Source organism: Nicotiana sylvestris, chromosome 2, assembly GCF_000393655.2.
Source record: "Nicotiana sylvestris chromosome 2, ASM39365v2, whole genome shotgun sequence".
Lineage (NCBI taxonomy): Eukaryota > Viridiplantae > Streptophyta > Magnoliopsida > Solanales > Solanaceae > Nicotiana > Nicotiana sylvestris.
The window spans coordinates 207979514-208001022 of NC_091058.1; the positions used below are offsets into that span (position 1 = coordinate 207979514).

Sequence of the window (21509 nt, forward strand, 5' to 3'; positions counted from 1 at the left end):
GTTTAGTATACTTGATATTTATCTAGTGGACATATCTAGATGTTCTAGAATGTTGTAGGAAGATAAGACATATCTAGATATTCTAGAGTGTTGTTAGAAGATAAGGTTGCTAGAATTTTCTTTGTACATTATCTAGAATCATATCTAGAATCATCCATAGGCTAGTATAAATAGGGGGTATCTTGTTCATTTATAAGTAAGCCAAAATCAAGAAAGCCTTCTTTCCTAAATAAGTTCTCCTATCTAAAATCTCTCTTCTTTTTTCAAGCTTCCTCTTCTTTAGTTGAATCCTCCAATCTTGGTTAACGATCTTGGGCTAGCAGAAGGTCTCCGAATAATACTCTTCTTCTGCTATTCTTTACATCTTTTTTACTGTATCAGAAGTTGTCAAGGAGAAAGATTGCTAACTTGAAACATAATAAGGCAACGATCATTAGTTTGTCCTATATATTTATAATCTGTCGTTTCTAGGCAAAACAATGCTATATTGCTTTATAATCTATATGCACATTTTGAAACAAGTACGTTCAAAGGAGAGATATAAATTTACCAAGAAACAGGAAATAAATGCCTTTTCAAATCATAATAATTAAGAAATCTTTCGTTTTGCTCATGTTTAGATTTCTGAACTAATTGATTAGTATTGAAGGCATGTGAACTAAGTGATTTAGTAGGTGAAGGCTCTCAAGTTGTTTTCAAGTATTTGTTGCTTTTGGAACCACGAGTTTTAAATTGTTTACTACAACTTATAATAGTAACGAGATAGACAAATAAACACTTTCTGAATCTCATTTTCTTTACAATTATATGTACTATCAGATAAAGTATAACAATACAAAAACGATGAGAGTAGTTTAATCTCAGATATATCTACGTCGAAGATGAGAAAAATACCAAAAAGAATGGTTCAAAGATATCTGAGATTTGCTGATGATTTCTGAGAAGAAAAAAAGTAGTCTAGAAACGTTCACTCCAAAGAGCATTAGGATGCGTTTGATTTTGATATGTAGGATTTTCTATGAGAATTAATTTTCATGAAAACGACATTTCTTTTCATTTTGGTGTTTGGTTAGATATTAATAGGAAACTAATAATACTTCTAAAATGTGACGGATAGACAAAGAGATAATGTTATGAAGATAACTTTTTGAGTATTAATATAGCATTAGGTTGAAACATGTAATATGGGACTAAAGTTAACAACTGTAAAATTGTAAAGAAAATGAATTATGTTTACCAATGATGCAAGTCATTTTTACCCTTTTGAAGTAGGAAAATATTCAGATCAATTTGGAGTAACAAAGAACTGTAAAATTATTTTAAGGAAATCCACTTATGTGATTCTAAACACATCACATAACAGCAAGAGCAGTAGAGTTCTTTCATGCAGAAGGGAACCATAAGACTAAACCACCAAAGCAAACCATTAATGTTCAATGGGAACCCACCTGACAGGATGCCTATAAGCTCAACATTGATGAGTGCAGTCAGTTAGTCTATGGTAGATAGTGGCGGAGCCAAATTTTTCACCAAGGAGTGTCAAAATATAAAAATATTGATACACCGAAAAGTTTAGGAGAGTCAACGTATAGTAAATATACATGAAACAAAAAAATTTATCTAGTAATATAATGTAATTTTCCGGCAAAACACCCCTTGGTTGAATGTGACTCTGCCACTGATGGTAGGGGAGTATAGGTGGGGTGGTGAGGAATAGCAATGGGGATTGGGTTCTGGGTTTCATGGGTGGGCTAGCACACACAACTAACATGCATGCAGAACTAAAGACTTTTATGCAGGGATTGAAACTACAGTTGTTTGGAAGTGAATACATATTCAGCATAGATAATTAACATGATCAACAGAGGAAATTTGATTTATGAATGCAGGTCCTTGCTAGTAGAGCTAGGGCATCCACAAGTAAACTATACTTACAGAGAAGCAAATAGAGTCTGATATACTAGCTAAGGAAGGGGCAAGGAGACAGCTTTTGGACAACATCTTTTTGATAGTTCCTTCGGTTACCAATGAAATGAAATGCTATGGGCAGACATCTAGGAACTATTTTTAAACGAAGGCTGAATACATACGGAGACAATTAAAGTTAGCACGATTTTTTATTTAGACACCTGAACTTAGGGGTGTTCCTAATGAGCACGTATGTTATACGAACTTTGTTCCAATTAGACACTCTTTTAACAACTAGCGAAACTTACAAAGTGTGTGCAATACACTCGCTACTGATGTGGCAAATGGCGAATAAAATGAGGACATATATCTTTTTGAGTTAAAAAAGAGAGGAAAAACTATGTTAAATCTATTTAATAAACAAAATAAAAATAACATTCTCAACAGAAAAGAAAATCGTAAGTTACACTCAATCAGGAAAGAGCACATTTAAAAAAAATGAGACATTGGCGTTTTGGAAATCAGTATTCTTGGTGTTCTTCACTATCTTTATGTGTGTTCTTGTTCCAACCAAGATTTTAATCCTAACTTTTAAGAGAAACTCCTCCAAATTTGTTATAACTTCAGCTAAAGATTCCCCACGACGACTCAAAGGCAACTCCAACATTAATTTCACAAACTTTCATCAAATCAAGTAACCCATTTTAAACCTTCAAGCTTTTAAAAGACCCCATTAATGGATCGTTGCTCTAGGCTCTCTAGCGCGGGGTTGAAGTCCAAATTAGAATTCCTTCGACCGTACCCTTATTTCCCTTGCCTTCTCTTTCAATTCAAGTGCTCCTATCAAAATTCCGAATCTTGTCTTATAGAGAGCTTTCCTACTGCTCCTTCTTTTCTCCTTCGACTCCTCAGATCCAGTGCTACATTTCTTCTCTTTCATTCGGTAAGCTCACGCCGTCACTTTTACATGTCTTAGCATTTTTGTTTTGCTGTGTAATTTTGCGGAGATTTTGAAATTATTGGATTATTTACTAATTTTGTTTAACCTTTTGATGCTTGGATCTAGAGAATTTCTATTATGCTCGGATAAAGGAGAAACTATTGAGCTAAATCAATGGTGGAGGCACAACAATGGTGAAAGTGGAGGAGGCAATGGTGGAAATGGTGGTGGACATAAAGAAGAAGATGAAGGAAATAAAAAAGACAAAAAAATAAAATAAAAAAAATCTATTTTTTGGGCTCTTCACGCGCCTATATTGGGCGAAGCTCACTCTATGTGCCAACTCAGCAAGAAGTGCCTAATTGGAACAAAGTTCATGTAATATACGTGCTCATTAGGAACAACCTTAAGTTCAGGTGTCTAAATGAAAGATCGTGCCGACTTTAAATGTAGCAGTAGACTACTCTTTCTTTGTGAGTGATGATATCGCTTCACAACGAAAATGTTCTGCGGAATCTTCATTAATTAATATTAGTATCTGTTTAGCCAAAAAAAAAAAAAAACACATCACATAATAAGAACAAATGCCAAGGGTGGAACTGCTATAGATACATATATGCAAAAAAGAAGATTAAACTATAGTTGGATTTGCCTCTTATAGTTGCTAAAAATCCATACTTTCTGTTCCCACATCCCAAACTCAACTACAAACAACAACAATAAACCCTGTGTAATCCACAAGTGGAAACATTCCAAACTCAATCAAATTCTCATATTGCAACATTTCCTATAAGCAGCTTATTAGAGAACTGAGCACCTTCATTATATCCATCATGATAAATATTTTACAAATGCATTTCATCATTTCATAAAAAGAACCAGCATCAAAGAACTTGGTATATCATATACAGCACGATAGAGTGGCCTGTGGATTATGCAGATGCAGCCAACTTAACACGATTCACCGATGAAGTAAATGCTGAACTTATAGTTGATAACTTGGAGATGGCTGCTTGCTTTAAACAGAAAGGACTGATTTTCCTTCCCATTTTAATGACATTGACAGATGAGCTGCAACCGGGGATTGGAGTAGTTCCTTTGTAAGCTTTGCAGATGTAGCTTATGAAATCCCTGTAGTCCTGCAACAATGAAATATATTGTCATAAAAGGAGAATTTTCAAATAGCACCATACGTTTACAATAGTTACAAATTGTAAGGGCAACCCAATGCACTAAGCTCCCGCTATGCGCGGAGTCCGGGGAAAGGCTGGACCATAAGGGTCTATGGTATACCCTGCATTTCTGCAAGAGGCTGTTTCCATGGCTCGAATCCATGACCTCCTACTCACAGGGCAGCAACTTTACCAAAAATAGAGAAGACTTTTGAGGAACTGTTGAGAGCAAAAGGCAATTTTAGAGTTAAAGAGCTCTAAATCAACCCGGAGGCTGAAGTCTGCTCCTTATTAAAGTGAATTTACTGGCAACTTTTTTATTATTAAGAAATCTTTTTCCAGGGAAATGCCGAGGCCGGCGGAGGAGGTTGTTGTCAGTGTGCATGCGGGAAAGAACTCAAAAACATATTTTGACAAACTGCAAGAACGAGCAGGAATATAACACTAGAGAATGCAAAGTCCAAGTTCAGAAAATATAGAGCAAAAAGAAACTAACATCATAAAGCGGTTGGCCATCAACAACAACCCATGGTACGTATTTATGAGGAGGTTGAAGGGCTTTTGTCTCAGCCGCATAGCGTAATTCGAGCTGCACATAAGATCAAGTAACATTAATCCACAGAACATAAGATATTACTATAAGAAATGAAACATCAGACCAAATAAAATTGTTCCATCAAAGTTCTTTAGAAATCAAGTTCGCTTCAAGCTCCAAATCAAACAGAAACTCATTCTGAAGAAAGGTACTTACGCTCCATTACTGAGTAGAGGTATCTTAATCAACTTACAGAAAGTCGAAAGCCTGAGGATGCAAAACTGTACAAAGACTTGACTCTTAAGAAAAAGACAACAAGTCAACAAAACCAAGAGCTGCATCATATGACTTACATCCAAAAACTTATCGAAATGATTCGCAAAGTGCTTGCTTAGCATCCAACTATCTTTGCATGAAAATAGGAAGGAAGCATATACAAGAGGGTGGAGCAAATGAAGGTTCAGAAACTTTTAGAGAACAAACAATAATAACACTGATAAAGAAAGAAACACGTTAACTCAAAAAAGTCGTAGTCGACTTTCTCTCTCTCTCTATAGCTTTTGGTGCTCTTGGTGCATGTTAAGCTAACAAGCGTCATCCGAGTGATAGCCATGATTAGACGAGGGAGACCTCGCAAACAACTGCTCGTTACAGTCGGAAGTTCGATGAGTGCTAGGGTTATTGCTGAATCCCTTGAACAGGGAAATGAACAACGATTAGTTACTTCTATTGCAACCTAAATTCAGTCACTGAGCTTGGGACTCTGCAAGTGCTACTGCTAATAAGCTAGAATGGAGTGCAAATGTACAATCTAAAGGTGAATTAGCTGCGAATTCTGATAAACAAAGGTTACAGCAACTAAACAGACCGAAAGTAAAGAACAACCTAAGGTGCCAATCGAAGAACAACCTAAGATGCCAATTGAAGACAAATTGCCAGATTAATTCGTTTCCTATAAGCTCCAAAGGTTAATTCTGTACTGTTGGATGCCAAGCCAATCAAATGAATGCCTAGGACTAGCATTCCAAGTTATGTTTAGACAATATCATTAATCTCAAACAGCACACACAAGTAACTTCAATACTTTCCGGTTTCAGCATAACCTCAAAAAAAATTCTGAAGTAGTAGTACCACTAAATAGCATTTTCCTCTTGAACATGGTTGAAGAAACAAAAATGACGATTGAAGAAACTTTTCTTTTTTCATATTCATATGCTCAACATTTATCTGTGAACATATAGCAACAGCAACAACAACAGTAACAAACACAGTGTAATCCTACAAGTGAGGTCTGAGAAGTATAGTGTGTACACAACCTTACCCCTAACTTGAAAACATGAGCATGTAGCAGAACAATGTAAAACAAAAATTCGTTTTCCTTTTGCACATTATGATAAAAATTCATTAATATCAAACAGCTCTACATTAGTTTAAACCCGAAGTTAAAATTTACAGCCATGGAATTCAGAAATAATACCAACTTACCAGGAAATGCTCAATAGCACCCAAAAAAAAGAAGAGAAACACAGGATTAGCGTTAAATCAACCAAGAGAACTAACCTCTTTCCCTCGCCCACTGCCAACACAATCAGTAACAAGCTTTGCCTTCAAATTCAGTTTTTCAAAACATGTTTCCCACTGGGTATAATTCTTATGGTAGACCAAACTTTCCACACAGTAAATGAAAGGGAAGTGTTCATTCTGCATCAAATATCCGATGAAAATGAAATTATGATTTAGAAGTAAACATATATCATTAATCAAACTGTGTTGTTTTTAAGCTTGATTAAGTTCACATATGGTGACTGAACTTTATCCACAATAACATATAACGTCACAAAAAGTACATTTTCATGTTAAAGTAACTACTGGAAACATCCACTATATTAGTAAAATCAGAAAATCATTTTATGATAGCCGAAGTGCCGAACTATGTGTGAATCAACCAGAAAATACAAATGACCGGAAGGTACGATTCAGGTTAATAGCTTACCAGATCTGGCCAGGCATCAATTGCACAAGCCTCTAAAGTGTCCAAAAAACATTCAGCTGGACCATGCTGCAACCATGACAAAGCAAAATTTCATAAATCTCTAAGTGTGCTTTATACTATGCATATACATATATAAGGAACACAAAATAACTTAAATTAGCAAAACTATAGCCCAGAAACAGATCTAGCCCTTCTCAACGGATTCAATTTAACTCACTGTATTTGTTCAACCACGATGAAAAGAATTTCATAAATCCAAAATTGAGCTTGATAGAGGCGGATGCAGCGTTGCAGCACCGAGTTCTTCTGAAAGCAGTACTTCCGACATGGAGCATAAATTTATTTGTAAAAGACTACTAAAGTTGCTATACACAGTAGATATGAACCAAAAACTTTAAAAATGCAGTAAGTTCAATACGAAGAACGTTGAAGGTTGAACTCATAAAGCTTAAATCTTAAAACTGCCTCTGTAGCTTGACACTGTATTCTTAATTAAAGGACCACAAAATAACTTAAATGAGCCAAAAAATAGCCCAGAAATAGATAAAATTATTGTCTAACAGGTTCAACTAAATTCACTACTTTTTTTCCACGACCCTGCCGGACCCCGCGCATAGCGGGAGCTTGCCCATTATACATATGCAAAAAATACTTATAAAATGTATAAATATAACAATCCACCAACTCTAACTCATAAATATAGAAACACAGAAAGAAAGAAAGAAGATTCTTGGATGACCTGGCATTTGAAGGTGTTATTGGCTTGGATCTTGGTATTACCCCATGGAACAAGTTTAAGATCAACAACATCAATAATCCCATTCTTGAAAATCTTAGTTAAATAATTAACAATGAAATTTGAACAACCAGGACAAAGAGTTTCATAATACAAAGTCAAGGACACTTTCTTCTCGCAAGAAATGGGAGAAATTTGAGTGAAACATAGAAAGAAAGCTAGAAAAATGGATACAGTTTTTTGGAAAGAAGATCCCATTTTGTGGGTTTTTGACTTTCTGGGCTTTCTGCAAGAGGAAAGTGAAGGAATTGGAGTTTAAAACTCTAGTTTTGAAAAAATTAATCATCTTGTTATGTTTTTAATAATTGCATGGGACTTTTTCTATTGGAATAATGTGATAATTAGCTGTCTTGTATACGAATAAGAAAAATTCCACGTGAATTATAGTTTATCTAAAAGCTAATCCAAAATGTATTTTCAATGTGATCACCCCTAAAATTAATAATGTTCATTTGTAGCTATCAAGTCTGATTCTCCAGATAATAAATATTCCATTTGTCCCAATTTATGTAATTTTTTTTTCTTTTTAATCCGTCCCAATTAGCACGACACCTTTTATATTCAGTAACAAAAAAGTTTGCTAAATATTTATTCCTCTTTTTTTATCTGCTTAATAAGTTGTTTCATCACGTTTTGTCATATGCAACAATTGCAATTCAAGAGAATATCTTTAACAAGTATATACTCTTGTATGTCAGAATATACTCTTCATATTCAGGGGCGGATTTATATGGACCCAAACAGTGTCATGGGACATCGCTTCGTCGAAATTTTTTAATATATACATATATATATATATATATATATATAATGTAAATAATAAGTAAAACAGAAATACAAGATAAAATCATTAAAAGTAACATCACTTGCATTAAAATAATTCAATAGTCTAGCAGTTGACAACTTCAAATTTGCCGTGAGAGGTCTTGGTCGAACTCCCTTGGCTCCACAAAATATTTCTTGACTGTTACACCCCTATTGCTAGAAATAGTGACATCAGTCTTAGATTTAGGGTAGCCTCACTCCTCAGTAGATACATATGGAAAGTAGAACGAAAGATTGAAATGTGCGCCTAAAATAAGTGAATCCTACGTACGCCACTGTTGAATGCAAAAAATACATAGTTTTAGTTTAGTCGTAGATTTAGGGTAGCTTCACTCCTCAATAGATACATATGGAAAGTACAACGAAAGATTGAAATGTGCGCATAAAATAAGATCACACTTATTCTAAATTCACAGAATTTGCTCTTGAATATGCCTCTATTAATATATAGGTCACGGGTTCAATCAGCCACTGATGTTTGCATCAGGCTAGGTTGCCTATAGCAACCCCCTTCCTGTATGATGTTTCCCGGATCTTGAGTGAATGCAGAATGATTCTTGCACCGAACTGACCACATGCTTCTGTTAATATATGGTTGCTAAAATGCAAGCTCAGAGACATGGCTGCTTTCATGTAGACAACTTATTAAAAATCCATACTTAATACTTTCTGTTTCCACAACCCAATTAATAGTCTGTGCCCCGTTTGGCCAAGCATTTTTTTTGGGCCAAAAGTGCTTTTTTAGACCAAAAATTGAGGTGTTTGGCCAAGCTTTTGGAAGGAAAAAAAAAAGTACTTTTGAGGAGAAGCAGAAGCAGTTTTGGAGAAGCAGAAAAATGTAACTTCTCTCCAAAAATACTTTTTTGAGAAGCGCTTTTGAGAAAAATACACTTAGAAGCAGTTTTCAAAAGCTTGGCCAATCACTAATTACTGCTCAAAAGCGCTTTTTAAATTAATTAGCCAAACACAAACTACTTCTCACCAAAAGCACTTTTTTAAAAAGTACTTTTGAGAAAAACACTTCTCAAAATAAGCTAATTTTAGAAGCTTGACCAAACGGGCTATAAACCAAATTCTCATATTACAACATTTCCTATAAACAGATGATTAGAGAATTGAGCACCTTCATTATAATCCATCATGATAAGTATTTTACAAATGCATTAACCAACTACAGTATTTCATCATTTAATAAAAAGAACCAGCATCAAGGAGCTCTATATTATACACAGCGCGATAGAGCAGCCTGTGGATTACGCATATGCAGCCAAATTAACGCGGTTCATCCATGATGTAATAGCTGAACCTATAGTTGATAACTTGGAAGTGGCTGTATGCATTAAACAGAAAGGAGTAAATTTCCTTGCCATTTTAATGACATTGACAGTTGAGCTGCAACCTGGCACTGGAGCTCCTTTGTAAGCTTTGCAGATGTAGCTTATGAAGTCCATGTACTCCTGCAACGATGAAATAACCGGTGATTTCGAAGTTATACATCTTGATCACTGCCAACACCTATGGAACTTCCAACAACACCCCCCCCCCCCAAGGGGAGTGCGTAGAGGTCATTTCTGTTAGTTACATGGCGTACAAAAAGCAAAAATTCAGGAAGTAGATTGATATAGAAAATACTTTTGAGGAACTGTTGAGAGCAAAGGCAATTTTAGAGCTGTTCCTTAAAGTGAATTTACTGGAAACTTTCTTAAAAAAGAAAGAGCAGAGTGCACTAAGCTCCCGCTATGCGCGGGATCCGGAGAAGGTCTGGGCCACAAGGGTCTATTGTACGCAGCTTTACCCTGCATTTCTGCAAGAGGTTGATTCCACGGCTCGAACCCGTGACCTCCTGGTGTCATGACAGCAACTTTACCAGTTACGCCAATGCTCCCCTTCTAACTAGAAACTTTCTTATTATTATGAAATCTTTTTCCAGGGAAATGCTGGGCCGGGAGAAGTGGGGTAGTTGTTGACATGAATGCAGGAACGAGAACTCGAAAAATTAATTTGACAAACTGCTAGAAAGGGACTATAACAGTAGATAATTCAAAGTGCAAGTTCTGAAATGTAGAGTAAAAGGAAACTGACATCATAAAGCGGTTGGCCATCAACAACCACCCACGGCACATATTTATGAGGAGGTTGAAGGGCATTTGTCTCAGCTGCATACCGTAGTTCGAGCTGCACATAAGATTTAGGTAAAAGATTAATTCAAAGAACATAAGAATACTACAATACAAACAAAATTATACCAAATAAAATCTGTTCCATCAAAGTTCATTACAAATCAAGTTCGCTTCCAATAAGCTCCAAAGCCAATAATTCTTTTGTTGTTGGATTTCAAGCCAAACGGATGAATGCCGAGGACTAGCTTTCAAATTATTCTAGATAATTTCATTAATCTCAAAAACTTAAATCCTTTACGGTCTCAGCACAGCAAGAAATCTCCTATCCCAAAGAACTTGTTACCTAAAGTTTATACCGTAAGCTACCTGAATAACCCAAAATACAGGAGCATATAGGACCTAACAACGAACTTTAGGACAGAGAAGCAGATAATCATTTTAAGGGCACAAAGAAGGCAAAAGGCACCTTTATCCCTCTTACTCAACTCTTAAGTGAAAATTTATTATGCAATGTGCGAAAGGTTTGAGGAATGACATCCTTGCATTTGTTTTATGAGAAACAGAGAAAGAAGAATGGTTCTATAAAGAAACCTGACGATGGGAAAAAAGGATGGAGAATGGGCTCCAAATTTCTTTAAATGTTAGAGTGCGTTGTCACTAAAATGAACAGAAACTCATCCTGAAGAAAAATACTTTCTTCTGTCAATCTGTTCATAATGAATAGAGAAGCCTTAATAAACTCACAAACTCGCCAACAGCCACAAGTCTGATATAATTGCTGACCAAAGCTGGCTAAGCCTTCAAAACTTCGTTGTATGAAATGTGGGGGGAAATAGCACAGAGAAAAAGTACTCGCGGTGAATTACAGGAATAACAATTGACAAGGAGATACGTTATACGTTATTACTGTAGTAAGGATTCTACACTTGGTAGCCTCGACCGAAATACTCAACAGACCACTACACAATCAAAAGAAACAACAGTCTTTTGATTTATACACTTCACTATCACACCGTTCACACACTCTATTTTTACTCACAGACTATTTTTCTCACGCCTTGTCTGAGACTTACTCGCTCTTGGATTGGATGATCAAAATGGAATGATGCACTCCTTTATCTTATAGGCCAAAAGGGACTCTGGCCTCCAAGGAATAATTAGACGACATAAAAGGAAAAAGATCTCCACAGAAACTCAAACGCCTCTGCCAACTTTAACAAGAATTGGCCTCCAGCACATATGAAAATTTTGAACATGTCTATATAGATAGATGCATAATGCTACTTGTCCGCCTCTCAAAGCTAGCTAGCAAGTTCAGAAATGAGTATCTGCAAGCAGAACAGTAGTCGATCAAAGAAATTCCTTTGTTTCATATTCATATGCTCAGCATCTATAATAAAGCATCTAGCAGAAAAATAGAAACCACAGTTCTTTTTTTCTTTTGCACATTATGTTGTTAAATCTAAACTTTCAAATAGATTTAGAATTCTTAAACCCAAAGTGAAATCTTTACAGCAATGTCATTCAGAAATAATACCAACTTACCAAAAAATGCACAATACCGCCCAAAAAACAAAAAGAGAGAGAAACAGAAAGAAAGGATTAGCTTTAAATCAATTCAAAAGAACTAACCTCTTTCCCTCGCCCGCTTCCAACACAATCTTTAACAGGCTTTGCCTTCAAATTCAGTTTTTCAAAACATGTTTCCCACTGGGTATAATTCTTATGGTAGACCAGACTTTCCACACAGTAAATGAAAGGAAAATGTTCATTCTGCATCAAATATCCAATAAAAATGAAATTATGATTTAGAATAGCCTCCTTAGTGAGATATAGAAGTAAACAGCTACCTGCCATTTATCAATTAACTCTCTAACGTAGTGCTATGCATTTATCTTTTACATGAATCAAATTCTAATGTTTTTAAGCTGGATTAGTTTCACATACGGTCACTGAACTTTGTCCAGTATAATAGTAAAGTCACCAAACTACCTTTTTCGCAATAAAGTGGACATGGCCGCACCCACTATGATAGTAAATATCGCAAAGTCATTTTTGATAGCTAAATTATGCATGAATTGCTCAGAAAAAATACAAATGCCCGGAAGGTACAATTTTGATCAGTAGCTTACCAAATCTGGCCATGCATCAATTGCACACGCCTCCACAGTGTCCAGAAAACATTCAGCTTTACCATGCTGCAACCATGACAAAGAGAGTTTCATAAATCTCTAAGCGTGCTTCATACTATGCATATACATATATAACAATGGGTTCACAGGTTCGGCACACCCCAATGTTACGGGATCAAACCTAATGTGCATAAAAACAAGTAAAGATTGAGTTATAGATATACATTTCGGAAGCCACTCTCTTGACTCAGAACCTACAAATTTAAATTACGGATCTGCCAGATTTAGCCCCTTTCAATGATCTCAGCTGAACTGATTGCTTTTTGTTCAACCATAGTACACAACTACACATGCGCAAGTATTACCTATGTCCCAATTTAGGTTAGTCGTTCAATCATAAATTCATAATATACATGCACAAGTACTACCCCTATGTCCCAATTAGGGGTGTCAAATGGTCAGGTTGGGCTGATCTTGGGCAGGTCAAAATGGGTTGAGTCAATAAATGGGTGTGTCATAGACCAGCCCAAAAGTAACTTAGGTAGTGATGGATTGGGTCAAGTTGGGCTAAAAATTGTGCCATAGCGCATCTCGCCCAACTCTTACCAAGCTTTAATTAATGTGTATTATTTTCTTATGAATTGTTTAATTATCAAATAAGACCTTTTTTTTTCTTTTGTTATGGTCATATATAATATATCAGACAAAAAAAGCTAGCTTATGATATTTAGCAAAGTTACTCATGGATCAATATGAGCTAAAAATCAGCGCAACTTTAGATGGGCTGAAAAGGGTTGGGTCAAGATGAGCTGAAAAGGGTTGGGTCAAGATGAGCTGAAAAGGGTTGGGTCAAGATGGGCTGAGTTCAATGACCAGTCCAACCTCCTTTGGGGGGGGGGGGGGGGCTTGCGCGGGTCAAAGGAGTTTGTGCTCAAATTGCCACCTCTAGTCCCAATTTACTGTCATGCTCTTTCCTTTATAGTCTGTCTTAGTGTGACCTAAAAAGATTGATACATTTCTATATTTAAAAATAATTTTAACTTTAAACTTCACGTTTTAGCCTTGAAAACAAGTTTCAAAAACGGAAATTTTTTATTAAACGTTGTGCCTAATCAGACAACAAGACATAAAATAAGGAGTAATAAGTTGCATAATTTAACAATCTAAACCCACTAACTAGAACTAGTAAATCTGTCTATGGTTGCGTGGAACAAAATAGAGAATCTAAGGAGAGAAAAAAAGATTGAACCTGGCATTTGAAAGTGTTGTTAGCTTGAAGCTTAGTATTACCCCATGGAACAAGCTTAAGATCAACAACATCAATGAGTCCATTCTTGAAAACCTTAGGTAAATAATTAACAATGAAATTGGAACAATAAGGACAGAGGCTTTCGTAATACAAAACCAATGACACTTTTTCTTCGCAAGAAATGGGAGAAATTTGGGTGAAACATAGGGAGCAAGCTAAGAAAATTGATACAGTCCTTTGGAATGAAGATCCCATTTTGAGATGATGGGATTTTGGGATTGTTTTGGTTTTTGACTTTCTGGGGTTTCTTATGCAACCGGATGTTGGGGGGGGGGGGGGGGGTTCTTCAGTTCTTGGTTCTTGGTATAGCACGTGGAATTGAAAGAGAGGAGACACAAGAGACTGACAAATGACGAGGAAAGTTTACTGAATGGGAGGAGTATCTAAAAAAATTACCAGCCATAATTTCTGAAAGGCCAAATACTACATACGGTCCCCTAAAGTTGTAACCATTTCTCAATTACACACTTAAATTAAGGTTTATTCCTATTGCTATTAAATACTCCAAGAATATACAATGAGTGCTAATTAAACACAAAGTGGGCGTTTGGACATAAGAATTGTAAAATTCAAAAATAGGGGAAAAAAAATTTCAAGTGAAAATAGTATTTGAAATTTAGAGTTGTGTTTGGACATGAATATAATTTTGGGTTTTTTTTAATGTTTTGTGAGTGATTTGAGTAAAAATTTTGAAAAACATCTTTCTGGAGTTTTTCAAATTTTTGAAAATTTTCAAAATGAATTTTCAAGTGAAACATACTTATAAGAAAGAATATTTTCTCTTGATTTTTCCTCTCAAAAGACAAACATGTTCTCTAGTTTCTGTTGTGATAGAGAAAGAAATAATATGAGAGGAGAGAACAATATTTTTTCCTTAATTCCCAAATACTATGTATGAGTACATATAAATCAGTGTAGTTGTCAGCTCACTAACTAATTACAAGGACTTAACTGTAGATATAAAAACTTGTGGGCATACCCACTTAATTTGAAAACTTCTATTTCTGCTACTTACTTAAAAACAACCTATACTTGGTGATAATAATATTGAATACTAAGTTGCCTTACAACATTCCATCCCCCTTAAAATTCATCTCTTCAAATGTTAAAATTTGGAAACTGTGATCTAATGAAACCAATGTCTTCCCAAGTAGCTTCCTCCAACAGAAGGTTGGCCCACTGAATGAGTAATTCAACTGAAGCAGCATTGCCCTTCTTAACCAATTTCCTATCAAGAATGGCAATGGGTTCAGTAAGAGGCTGGCCATCTGTTGCAACTGTAAAGGGGGGGGGGGGTCAATAGAGGGTATTACATTCTGGCCTATCTTCCTTTTGAGCAGAGATACATGAAACACTGTGTGTATTCTAGCCTGAGGAGGAAGTTGTAGTTGATAAGCCACTGGTCCAATCTTCTTCACAACCTTATAGGGTCCATAGAATCTTGCAGCAAGTTTCAAACTCTTCTTTAATGCTACTGATGATTGTCTGTAGGGTTGGAGCTTCAACAATACCCAATCCCCAACTGCAAACTCCCTCTCAGTTCTGTGGCAATCTTCATATTGTTTCATTCCTCCTTGAGCTCGATGAAGGTTGTCTTGTAGCTTCTTAGCTACTAACTGTCTCTGTCTGAGCAACTCTGTTGAATTTGACAAAATGTTTGTCCCACATCGGTGGGAAAACAAAAGTTGGGGGGATTTTCCCCCTATAAAATAAGGCTTAATATTTAGGATTTAAACACACCTCTCATTTGTCTTCTCATCTGTTTAAGGCATTTGTATCTTCTCTCTTTAGTATTATTTCACTTGTATTTTTGGATTGGAATAAAATATTGGTTGTGTCCGAGGAGTAGGCAAAATTAGCCGAACCTCGTAAATTCTGGTGTTCTCTTTATTGTTGCTTTATTGTCTTATTTATTTATTATTTGGTGGTTGTCATAATTTTTGGTATAGTAGTTGTGACTTATTCACACTATATACATTTGGCTTCCGCAACAATTGGTATCAGAGCCAAGGTACTGTCTTAGTATGCTCTGTGGTTGCAGCATAGTCTGATCTTCCACATCAGAAAAGATTTATCTTGGTAACTGTGTCAAGATTCTGTCTTAGTATGCTCTGTGGTTGCAGCTTAGTCTGATCTTCCACACCAGAAAGGAAATAATCTTGATTTGTGTCGTCAGCTATTAAATAATATTTGTGTCAAAGATGGGAGACAATAAACAAGAAGAATCTACATCAAGTGTCAACAATACGTCATCATTGGCATCTTCGCTTATGACAAGAATTGTGTCAAATGCGAAATTTGCGGTAGAAATATTTGACGGGTCCGGACATTTTGGGATGTGGCAAGGCGAGGTTCTAGATGTCCTTTTTCAACAAGGGCTAGATCTTGCTATTGAAGAAAAGAGACCAGATGCTATTGGAGAAGAAGATTGGAGAATTATCAATCGTGTTGCTTGCGGTACCATTCGATCCTACCTTGCTAGAGAGCAGAAATATCCATACACAAAGGAAACTTCTGCAAGTAGATTATGGAAAGCACTGGAGGATAAATTTTTGAAGAAAAACAGTCAAAATAAATTGTACATGAAGAAGAGACTGTTTCACTTCACCTATGTTTCCTGGTACCACGATGAATGAACATATCACCAGTTTCAATAAGTTGGTCACAGATTTGCAAAATATGGATACAACTTATGATGATGGTGACTTGGCCTTGATGTTGTTGGCGTCACTTCCTGATGAGTACGAGCACCTTGAAACTACTCTACTCCATGGAAATGACGAAGTTTCTCTCAGAGAAGTTTGTTCGGCTTTGTACAGCTATGAACAAAGAAAGCGAGAAAAACAGAAGGGCGGAGAAGGAGAAGCACTATTTGTGAGGGGTCGTCCTCAAAATCAAACGAGGACAAAGAAGGGAAGATCCAAGTCAAAGATCCAGACCCAGCAAAGATGAATGTGCCTTTTGTCGAGAAAAAGGGCACTGGAAGAAAGACTGTCCGAAGTTGAAGAATAAGGCCAAATATAATAATGGAAAGGCCATTATGGATTCAAATGTAGCTGATTGTGATGATTCAGACTTCTCATTAGTTACAACAGAGTCATCAACATCATCAGACATATGGTTGATGGACTCGGCTTGTAGCCATCATATGTGTCCCAACAGGGACTGGTTTGTGGAATTTCAAGAAGGAGAATATGGAGTCATCCACACAGCGGATAACAGCCCTCTTACCTCATATGGCATTGGTTCAATACGATTAAGGAACCATGATGGAATGATCAGAACATTAACAGATGTTCGATATGTACCGGATTTGAAGAAGAATCTCATCTCTGTGGGAGCCCTAGAATCAAAAGGGTTCAAAATCATTGCAGAAAATGGAGTGATGAGAGTATGCTCCGGTGCACTAGTGGTAATGAAGGCTAATCAGAAGAATAATAATATGTACCGCTATCGTAACAGTACAGTTATTGGGACAGTGACAGTGACATCCAGTGACGACAAAGAGGCAGAAGCAACCAAGCTATGGCACATGCGCTTGGGACATGCTGGAGGAAAATCCTTGAAAACTCTATCAGATCAAGGATTGTTAAAAGGAGTAAAGGCTTGCAACTTGGAGTTTTGTGAGCATTGTGTCAAAGGGAAACAGACAAGGGTTAAATTTGGTACAGCGATCCATAATACTAAAGGCATTTTGGATTATGTACACTCTGATGTTTGGGGTCCTTCCAAAACACCTTCATTGGGTGGGAAGCACTATTTTGTAACCTTTGTTGATGATTTTTCCCGAAGAGTATGGGTGTATACAATGAAGAGCAAAGATGAAGTGTTGGGAATTTTTCTCAAATGGAAGACGATGGTGGAGAATCAGACAGGCAGGAGGATCAAGTGTATTCGCACAGACAATGGAGGTGAATACAAAAATGATCATTTCAATAAGGTATGTGAAAATGATGGCATCATCCGACACTTCACTGTTAGACATACACCACAACAAAATGGAGTGGCAGAACGTATGAACCGGACCTTGCTGGAGAAGGTACGGTGTATGTTGTCCAATGCTGGCTTGGGCAAAGAATTTTGGGCTGAGGCAATTACATATGCATGTCACCTCATTAATCGTCTACCATCTGCTGCTATTAATGGCAAGACACCATTTGAAAAATGGTATGGAAAACCTGCTATAGATTATAACTCTTTGCACGTGTTTGGCTCAACTGCATATTATCATGTGACGGAGTCAAAATTGGATCCAAGGGCAAAGAAGGCTATTTTTATGGGAATTACTTCTGGAGTCAAAGGATATCGCTTATGGTGTCCTATGACAAAGAAAGTAATATTCAGCAGGGATGTTACCTTTGATGAATCTGCTATGGTAAATAAGGTAACAGAAGATACCAAACAAAATGAAGGTGCTTCTAAGCAGGTGGAGTTTGAGGGAAAATTTATTTTTCCTACACAAGAAGCAGAGGAGGAAACAAATGAAGATTATCCTCTAGAAGGAGAGCCAGTAGAGGAGATTCCAACTCAGGAACCTCAACAACAACTTGAATCAATAGCAACCAGCAGGACAAAAAGAACAATAACGAAACCTGTTCGTCTCATAGAGACGGTTGCTTGTGCAACCTCAATTGTAGCTGATGATGTTCCTACTACTTATAAAGACGTTGTCCAAAGTTCAGAAGAAGATAAGTGGAGGATTGCCATGAATGATGAAATACAGTCCCTTCATCAGAATCATACATGGAGATTGGCCAATCTCCCGAAGGGAAAGAAAGCAATTGGGTGCAAATGGGTATTTGCAAAGAAGGAAGGATTTCCTAACCAAGTAGATGTTCGCTACAAAGCAAGATTGGTGGCCAAAGGATATGCTCAAAAGGAGGGAATTGATTACAATGAAGTGTTTTCTCCAGTTGTAAAACATTCCTCCATTAGAATTATGTTGGTTTTGGTAGCACAATTGGATTTGGAACTAGTTCAGATGGATGTAAAAACTGCGTTTTTACATGGAAACTTGGAGGAGGAAATCTACATGACTCAGCCAGAAGGATTCAAAGTTGCTGGAAAAGAAAATATGGTGTGCAAACTTGAAAAATCGTTGTACGGATTGAAACAATCTTCTAGACAATGGTACAAGCGATTTGACGAGTTTATGTTGCGGCAAGGGTACAAGAGAAGCAAATACGATCATTGTGTGTATTTGCACAAGCTTAAAGATGGTTCCTTTGTATATCTTCTCCTATATGTTGATGATATGTTGATAGCTTCCAAGAATTTGGAAGAAATTGATAAGTTGAAGATTCAACTGAAGAAGGAGTTCGAGATGAAGGATTTGGGTGAGGCAAAGAAAATTCTTGGCATGGAGATAATTAGAGATAGACGTTCAAAGAAACTCTGTTTATCTCAAAAGGAATATTTGAAGAGAGTACTTCAACGTTTTGGCATAGATGACAAGACTAAGCCAGTTAGTACTCCACTTGCTTCCCATTTTAAGCTAAGTACTACTATGTCGCCAATGGATGAAGTTGAACGAAAGTATATGTCAAAGGTACCATACGCAAATGTTGTTGGTAGCTTGATGTATGCAATGGTTTGCACAAGGCCTGACATTTCACAAGCTGTTGGAGTTATTAGCAGATATATGCACAATCCAGGGAAGGAGCATTGGCAAGCTGTGAAGTGGATTCTACGGTATATTCATAATACTGTAGATGTCGGGTTAGTTTTTGAGCAGGAAGACAATCAGTCTGTAGTTGGATATTGTGACTCAGATTTTGCGGGTGATCTGGACAAACGAAGATCAACTACTGGTTATGTGTTTACTTTTGCAAAGGCACCAGTTAGTTGGAAGTCTACTTTGCAGTCAACAGTTGCTTTGTCTACAACAGAGGCAGAGTACATGGCTATTACAGAGGCTGTGAAAGAGGCAATTTGGCTTCAAGGATTGCTAAAGGAGCTTGGTGTTGAACAAAAAGGTATCACAATTTTTTGTGATAGTCAAAGTGCTATTCAATTAGCGAAGAACCAAGTTTATCATGCAAGGACGAAGCACATTGATGTTCGGTATCATTTTGTACGAGAAATCATAGAAGAAGGTGGAGTCACAGTGAAGAAAATTCATACTACGGAGAATCCTGCTGATATGCTGACAAAGGTGGTGACTGCGATCAAGTTTCAACATTGTTTGGATTTGATCAACATTGTTGAACACTGAAGATTGAAGATGAAGACACAACCAAATTTGTTATTGAGAGAAAATTGAAGATGTGGAATTTTGCCAAGGTGGAGATTTGTTGAATTTGACAAAATGTTTGTCCCACATCGGTGGGAAAACAAAAGTTGGGGGGATTTTTCCCCTATAAAAGAAGGCTTAATGTTTAAGATTTAAACACACCTCTCATTTGCCTTCTCATCTGTTTAAGGCATCTGTATCTTCTCTCTTTAGTATTATTTCACTTGTATTTTTGGAGTGGAATAAAATATTGGTTGTGTCCGAGGAGTAGGCAAAATTAGCCGAACCTCGTAAATTCTGGTGTTCTCTTAATTGTTGCTTTATTGTCTTATTTATTTATTATTTGGTGGTTGTCATAATTTTTGGTATAGTAGTTGTGACTTATTCACACTATATACATTTGGCTTCCGCAACAAACTCATCTACTGCTTCAACATTAGTTTGGCTAACCAAGTTGAAGGTGAATTGAGGAGGTTGAAAACCATATAAGGCCTCAAAAGGTGTCATCTTCAGAGCTGTGTGATAATTAGTATTGAACCAATACTCTGCTAGTCAGAGCCATTGATTCCAGTTTTTAGGTTATTGGCTAGTCATGCACCTCAAATTAGTCTCCAAGTATTTGTTGAGCCTTTCAGTTTGCCCATTCGATTGAGGGTGATAGGCAATGCTATGGTTCAAATTCACCTTCAAGGATTTGAACAATTCCTTCCAGAACAAGCTTGGGAAAATCTTATCTCTGTCAGACACTATAAAACTGGGAACCCATGTAATTTATAAATGTTATCAATTAAAGCTCTCACCACTTGCGCCATAGTAAAAGGGTGTGATAGCGTAATGAAATGGCCAAACTTAGTGAGTTTATACACTACTACCAAAACAGGATCTTTCCCTTCGGATTTAGGTAAAGAATTAATAAAACCCATTGAGATGTGAGTCCAGGCTTGTTGTGAATTGTCTTGCAATAGTCCAGGATAGGGAACACTTTCACTCTTGCATCTCTAGCAAACATTACATTCTTTGACAAATTCTGTAACCTCCAAAGTCAACTTGGGCCAATAGAATACACTTGTCAGTCTTTTGATTGTTCCTTGTATCCCAGAATCCCCCCCCCTCCCTGATTGATGATGAATGCATCAAATTGATCAGTCTGCTCCTCATATATATGTGTTGCCCAATCCATATCTTTCCTTTAAAAATTAGTAGGCCTTCATGTGTGGTGATTTCTTCCTAAACTCCAAATTGATTAGCCAGACAAGTGAAATGTTTTGCCACTTCTAAGTTGCCTTCATAACTATATAAAACTTCCTGCATACAAGAAGGTTCAAGGTTAGAAATGGCAGTACGATGACCTTGATCTTACAGTCTTCTGGATAAAGCATCAACTACTATATTCTCTGCCCTCTCTTGTATTGAATCTCATAGTCCAAGCCCATCAGTTTAGATAACCCTTTTTGCTGTAGTAGGGTAGTCATTTTCTGATCTCTGAGGTATTTAAGACAGAAATGATCAGTCTTAATGATAAAGTGTGATGGTTGCGGGTAATGTCT

General features: G+C 36.7%; 2 protein-coding genes across 2 annotated transcripts; both read right to left on the reverse strand.

The window, feature by feature from the left end:
• Positions 1–3433: 3433 nt before the first annotated feature.
• On the reverse strand, positions 3434–7617 carry LOC104212471 (gamma-interferon-responsive lysosomal thiol protein-like). The gene is made up of 5 exons (XM_009761745.2): positions 7288–7617; positions 6549–6614; positions 6116–6256; positions 4517–4609; positions 3434–3987 (listed from the first exon to the last, which is right to left on the reverse strand). Exons 1-5 carry the CDS (start codon positions 7540–7542, stop codon positions 3781–3783), a joined length of 762 nt encoding a protein of 253 aa, XP_009760047.1. The 5' UTR covers positions 7543–7617; the 3' UTR covers positions 3434–3780.
• Positions 7618–9276: 1659 nt separating this feature from the next.
• On the reverse strand, positions 9277–14066 carry LOC138868091 (gamma-interferon-responsive lysosomal thiol protein-like). The gene is made up of 5 exons (XM_009761747.2): positions 13671–14066; positions 12422–12487; positions 11922–12062; positions 10252–10344; positions 9277–9626 (listed from the first exon to the last, which is right to left on the reverse strand). Exons 1-5 carry the CDS (start codon positions 13923–13925, stop codon positions 9423–9425), a joined length of 759 nt encoding a protein of 252 aa, XP_009760049.1. The 5' UTR covers positions 13926–14066; the 3' UTR covers positions 9277–9422.
• Between the last annotated feature and the right edge of the window lie 7443 nt (positions 14067–21509).